Source organism: Vigna unguiculata, chromosome 9 (assembly GCF_004118075.2).
Source record: "Vigna unguiculata cultivar IT97K-499-35 chromosome 9, ASM411807v1, whole genome shotgun sequence".
Taxonomy (NCBI): Eukaryota; Viridiplantae; Streptophyta; class Magnoliopsida; order Fabales; family Fabaceae; genus Vigna; species Vigna unguiculata.
In genome coordinates, this window is record NC_040287.1 from 33,784,911 (window position 1) to 33,790,924 (window position 6,014).

The 6,014-nt window shown below is 42.9% G+C and overlaps 1 protein-coding gene across 1 annotated transcript; it reads left to right on the forward strand.

Moving 5' to 3' along the window:
- Positions 1-3,914: 3,914 nt before the first annotated feature.
- Positions 3,915-5,661, forward strand: LOC114163675. The gene is made up of 3 exons (XM_028047970.1): positions 3,915-4,038; positions 4,656-5,096; positions 5,193-5,661. Exons 1-3 carry the CDS (start codon positions 3,915-3,917, stop codon positions 5,219-5,221), a joined length of 594 nt encoding a protein of 197 aa, XP_027903771.1. The 3' UTR covers positions 5,222-5,661.
- Positions 5,662-6,014: the final 353 nt, after the last annotated feature.

The following is a 6,014-nucleotide window of genomic DNA, read 5'->3' on the forward strand; positions in this document are numbered from 1 at the left end:
GGTCACAGTAGCGATACCACCATGGCCAGTGAGGTTCTTTTACGTGTGTAAATCTAGGAACAAAAGGTAACAAAATTGATGAAAGTTTTTTTAGTATTGAGTGTAATTGATAAAATAAATTGAACGGAAAAGATACTTGTACATTAAACATTTTGCATCCCTGAAATCTATCTTTATTCAAAGAATGATATTCGTCAGTTATTTTTATCAAGTGTATGCACCCAACATATATGTTTCACTATAATCTTTCATATTTTATAAGTTTTTTTTTTCAAATTTATTAAAAAAATGTAAGAAAATATTACTTTTTGTGATTTTTTCTAAAAGTTTTAATTACTAAGTGATTTTTTTTACATAATTATTTTCTACAAAATAATAAATTTATATATATTTCTTACAAAATTTGTTGTGAAAAATACTCTATACAAAATATTTTAAAAAAAAATTAATAATAATTTTTGCAAATTATTTTTTATAATAAAATTTATAAGTATTTTTTTTAAATTAAAATAAAATTGGTAAAAAATATATATTTTTTTAATAATGCTTTGGTAAATTAACTTAGAAAAAAAATATTAAATTCAATTATACAGAAAATGTGGTTGGACATGCTAAAAACAGAGATAATATCTTGAGAAACATTTTTTTTCTAAACAATCAAATGATAATTTCTTTTTAACGATCAAATATTACATTGAGATTGATATATTGTTATCTCAAACAACAAACAAATATTCTATGTGTGTTGTGTAGGGGTGGGCATGGACGGGATTTTTAATGATCCCATCCACATCCATTTTAGATCCAAATAATTGGATTAAATTTTCGACCCAAATCCATTTTTTTAGCAAAAGTAGTTTAGATGTTTTTAAAATCTATATCCAAATATTTGGATCAAGATTTAAATCCAATCCAAATATTTAGATCAAGTTCAAAATCCAGAATCCATTTTTAATAAAAGAAATTTAAATTGAATTTTTTAAAACTTGTGTCATTAAGGCCAACATGACTCAATTCGTACAGGTCGTTAGGCACGACCAGTCTAAGTCGTCAAGTCAACCCATAGAGGTGTCAATTTGGCTCAGCCCACAGGGCTTGGCCCTGACCCATGTGGGCTAGGGCCAAAAAAGCCCATATTGAAAAAAAACTCCATCAAAGAAGCCCACAGGGCCAAAAACCCTGTGGGTCAGAGTTAACCCATGAGCTTTCATCTTCAACATGAAAAATATATTATTTTTTAAAATAGATTCGGATAAGCATGACGACTCGAATAGGTCGAACGACCAGGACGGGCCTTACGACTCGGACGGGCCCGACGACCCGGACGGGCCCGACAGCTCGACGATCCGAACGAGCCTGACAACCCGAACGGACCCGACGACCCGAACGAGCGCAATGACTCGAACAGGCCCGACAACCTGGACGGGATCGACAACCCGGACGACCCAGATGGGCCCGATGACCCAGACGGGCCTGACGACCCGGACAACCCAGACAGGCCCGACGACCCAGACGGGCTCGACGACCCGAATAGGCTCGACTAACCAGACGGGCCCGACGACCTACACAGGCCTTATGACCCGGACAAACCCGATGACACGAACGGGACGTTGGGCCCTTCCGGGTCGTAAGGCCCGTCCGAGTCATTGGGCACGTCCGTGTCGTCGTGCCATCCGGGTCGTAGGCCTGTGTAGGTCGTAAGGCTCGTTCGGGTCATCAGACACGTCTTGGTTGTCCGGCTTGTCCAGATCGTCGGGCCTGTCCGGGTCTTCGGCCCGTCTAGGTCCGTCCGGCCCATTCAGATCGTCCGGGTCATCGGGCCTGTTTGGGGAGTCGGGCTCGTCGGCTCGTCCGGGTCGTCGGGCTCGTCTGGGTCGTTCGAGTCATTAGGTTCGTCTGGATCGTCAGGCCCATCCAGGTCGTCGGGCTTGTCTGGGTCATCGGGCCCGCCGACCTTGTTCATGTCATGGGGCCCATCCGGGGCGTCGGGCTCGTCCGGGTCGTCGAGTCTGTCTGGGTCATCCAAGTAATCAGGTTTGTCCGGATCGTCAGGCCCATCCAGGTCGTCAGGCTTGTCTGGGTAATCGGGCCCGTCGGGCTTGTTCAGGTCATCGGCCCCGCCGGGCCTGTTCAGGTCATCGGACCCGGCTAGCCTGTTCTGTTCTTCGAGCTTGCCTGGCCCGTTCTGGTCATCTGGCACGTTTTGCCAGTTCGGGTCTTTGGGCCTGCTTGAACCGTTCCGGTCTTTGGGCCTATTTGACCCGTTCGAGTCTTTGGACCTGCCTAACCTGTTTTGGTCATTGGGCCTGCCTGGCCCGTTCAGGTCTTCGGGTTCGCCTGACTCGTTCAGGTGTTCGGGTTCGCCTGACTTGTTCAGGTGTTCGGGTCCGCCTGACCCGTTTAGGTTTTTGGGTCCGCCTTACCCGTTCGGGTCATTGGGCTCGCTTGATCCGTTCGATTCTTCGAGCTCGCTTCACCCATTCGGGACATCGGGCCCGCCTGGCTTGCTCGGGTCTTCGAGCCTGTTTGACTCGTTCGGGTCTTCGGGCCCACCTGGCTCGTCGGGTCATTAGGCTCACTCGAATTTTTCGAATCGTTGGGCCTGATTGACTCGTTCGATTTTTCGGGCCCGCCTAGCCCGTTTATATCTTTAGGCCCGACGACCATAACCTCTTATGGTCGTCGGGCCTGCTTGATCCGTATATGTTATTAAGCAAGTCCCGTCCGAGTCTAAATTTAGTCTAATCCATATCAACCTTTAGTCTAATCCATCAAATCCTTACTAGATTATCCGGTACATGCGAAAAGGGAAGCACAGACTTTACTTGGTTGCTTCTATGGATGTTCACATATTTATGAGGAAAGAAAGAGAGAATGTTAGTAATACATCGGTAATACATCGTGGATAGTTTGTAATTTTTTTTTGCTTAATATACTAAATTTAAAATTATGAAAAAAAATTATTTAATTATTTTTTGTGAAAACTACAACCTCATGAAGTTATGCAGCCACTACCAGAATATATTGAGTTAGAGTCCAAATATTACCGTCGGCTTATTTTTGGAAGCTATTAGAGTCCATAAAAATGACCCAGAACGGACATAAAATAGACACAAAATAAGATATCAGGCTTAGCGTTGGTTAGTTCACGCAAAATTTTTACATTAGCATCCGCTTAGGGACGCTAATTGATCAACATGAACAAAAAATTAAATAAAAAATGATATCATTTTCTTAGCAAGGGTGATGGGACACTATTTTATCTTGCATAAGTGTCGGCTAAATGACGCTTCTATTTAATTTTTAAAATAATAATAAAAGAATTAAATTAGTTTAATATTAGCGTGGTACTGGGGAAGCTACAGATATTAAAAAAATATAACAAAATTTTGTTTGTCGGCTAACCGACGCAATATGAAGAGAAATAAATAAAAAATTAAAGTAATGTGAGATAGAACAAAAAATAGTATTAATTTTATAAATATAGAGGTCGGTTAGCCGACACAATATAATAATAAAAAGAAAAAAATATTTATTTCATTGTGAGATGGATTGCCCTAATTCTAAAAGCTATTATTTTATATCGTATGTGTCGGATGGCCGACGCCAAGAGAAAGAAGTAGCTGACAATTTCACTTTCCCAATTTCATTTTCAACTTCCCTCTTCATTTTCATTTTCAAGTTCATCTCTCGCGCTTAACTCTTCCTCTCTCTCAATTTTCATTTGTTGCCATCTAATCCCTCTCCACAAAGTATCATTGACCAATTCGCAAACCGATAGAGTTGCCTTTCTTCTTCAATTTGCTCTCAGCCCAAATACTCACTTTTGCCCTAAAGACGTGGAGCTTGAGATATCAAAGTCAAAGTGAAGGCGTTGTTTTTGAAGATGTGGTGGGTTCGGCGCTGAAGACGCGATGGAGCTATCGAGTTTTCGCCCTGAAGACGTGGTGGGTTCGTGTTCGTGGCTTCGATGTTGGAGGTGGTGGCTGGTGGACACCGAAAGAGTGTTGGTGGCTTCGAAGTTTTCTCACGTTCATAGTGAAATGAGCTAGTGAGTTTCAATAACTCATATTTGATTAGGTTTATCAATTGAAGAAATTGGTTTTCCCAACTGATTAAGCCCCCATTGAATGCCCTATTTTGCAGATGTTTTGATCTTCCCAAGTGAAGGCGTGGTGGTGGGAGACCAACTGAAAAAACAAGGTCGTTATAGTGTTGGAGCGGTGGCACTGCAATGTTGGAGCGGTGGTTGTGGTGTAAACAACAAGAGTGAAGAAGTTGGTCCCTTTTTCTGGCATTCTAGTGGTCTATGAAACAACTTGGTAACTCCACAAACTCCTAATATATTTGCATAGGTTTATTGATGATATGTGGGTTTATTGATTGATGTTTATGCATATGTGAATGGTTGCATTTTAAGGGTTGGTTTTTTTGTTGTTGTATGTTTAGGGATGGCAAAATGGGCTGGGCCCGACGGACCGGCCCGCCAGCCCGACAAAAAAAACATGGTTCGGGTCAAGAAATTCAACCCGCCAACCCCATACAGCCCGGCCCGTCAAGCCTGCTGGCCCGTCGGGCCAACCCGTGGGCCAAAACGGGCCAGCCGCGGCCCGTACCAGTTAATTAAAAATATCCCACCCACGTGCATATTTCAGCATCCCTCACCCTCACTCACTGTCTCTCTGTTTACGCTCCCCACCCACCCACCCAATCTCTCCCTCCGCGCACTCTCTCTCTCCGATTTCCTGCGCTCGCTACGTCGCCGCTGGCCACCGCCAAACACACAGGCCACCCCTCACTCACTGTCTCTCTGTTTGCGCTCCCCACCCACCCACCCAATCTCTCCCTCCGCGCACTCTCTCTCTCCGATTTCCATTGTCTGCCCTGGCTACGTCGCCGCTGGCCACCGCGAAACACACAGGCCACCACGTCGTCGTCGCTAACCATACCCGCTTCTCTTCTCCTCCACCTTGACATCCACCACGGCGTTCGCTATTTGGAGAAAACAGCGTCCACGACCACCGCGAAAACAGCGGAGCCACCGTCGGACTGCGATTGGCAGACGATTCCGACCGCCACGACCACCGCGAAGACAAGTATGTTCCTAATTTGAGTTGTGGTTCCATTTCACCCGATTTGTAACCTAAATTCCCAATTTTGTTAATCCTAAATTTCTGATTTTGTGATTTCCGACCACCACGACCCATTCTGTGAATCATGAATCGTAATTGCTGTTGCTGCTGCCGTTAATGGATGTTCATCGTTAAATCTTCCCCAATTTCAATTTGCGTAGCTGCTGCCGCTTATTTGGATTGGAGCAATATTCAGGTAACCATGTGTTGGACTGGACTGTTGTATAATGGTGTAATTGTGTTGCTGTTTTGATGAATTATTCACCACCCTTGCTGTTTTGATTTTCTGTTATTCACCACCCTTGCTGTTTTGATGAATTATTTACTATCTTTTTAAGGAATTCCATATTCATATGTCTATTGATGGTGTTATGTTGTTGTACAAGCCCTGATTTGAGTGACTCGGTTATTTGAGTGACTAATAATGTGTATGGAGGTTGATCTTGCTGAATTTTGTCGAATTTGATTTTTTAGTGACATGTATTTGATTTTTTGAATCACTTTTAAAGCTGAACATTATTTGTGGTTCTATTTGTTTTGTTTGTATTAGGATTTAGTGAATCAGATTTAATATCATGGATGAGCATGAGTCTAATTCTAATCCTCCTCCAAGTAAAGATCATGAAACTGAAAATGTGTGTACTGAGTCTGAGAATGTTGATGTAGTTGAAGAGGATATGGATGATAGTGTAAAACTTAAAGAATCCTCTTGTAGTAAGAAAAGTGAGAATCTGACTGATTTTGTGTTGTGATAATAGATCATTGTTGTTGTACAGATGTGAAAAAATTCAAAATTAAAATCTGACTGATTGGGCCAAAAATTATACAGATCAGAAAAAACTGGCGGGCCAGCCCGCCAGCCCGCGGGTTGGGCCCAAAAAT

What these genes read in the sequence shown, in the direction of transcription:
- LOC114163675 (XM_028047970.1), top strand. Translation starts at nt 3,915, where the DNA reads ATGGAGCTATCGAGTTTTCGCCCTGAAGACGTGGTGGGTTCGTGTTCG. An exon ending in GAAGTTTTCTCACGTTCATA is followed by an intron (nt 4,039 to 4,655) that starts GTGAAATGAGCT and finishes TGCATATTTCAG; the next exon opens with CATCCCTCACCCTCACTCAC. An exon ending in CACGACCACCGCGAAGACAA is followed by an intron (nt 5,097 to 5,192) that starts GTATGTTCCTAA and finishes TTGTGATTTCCG; the next exon opens with ACCACCACGACCCATTCTGT.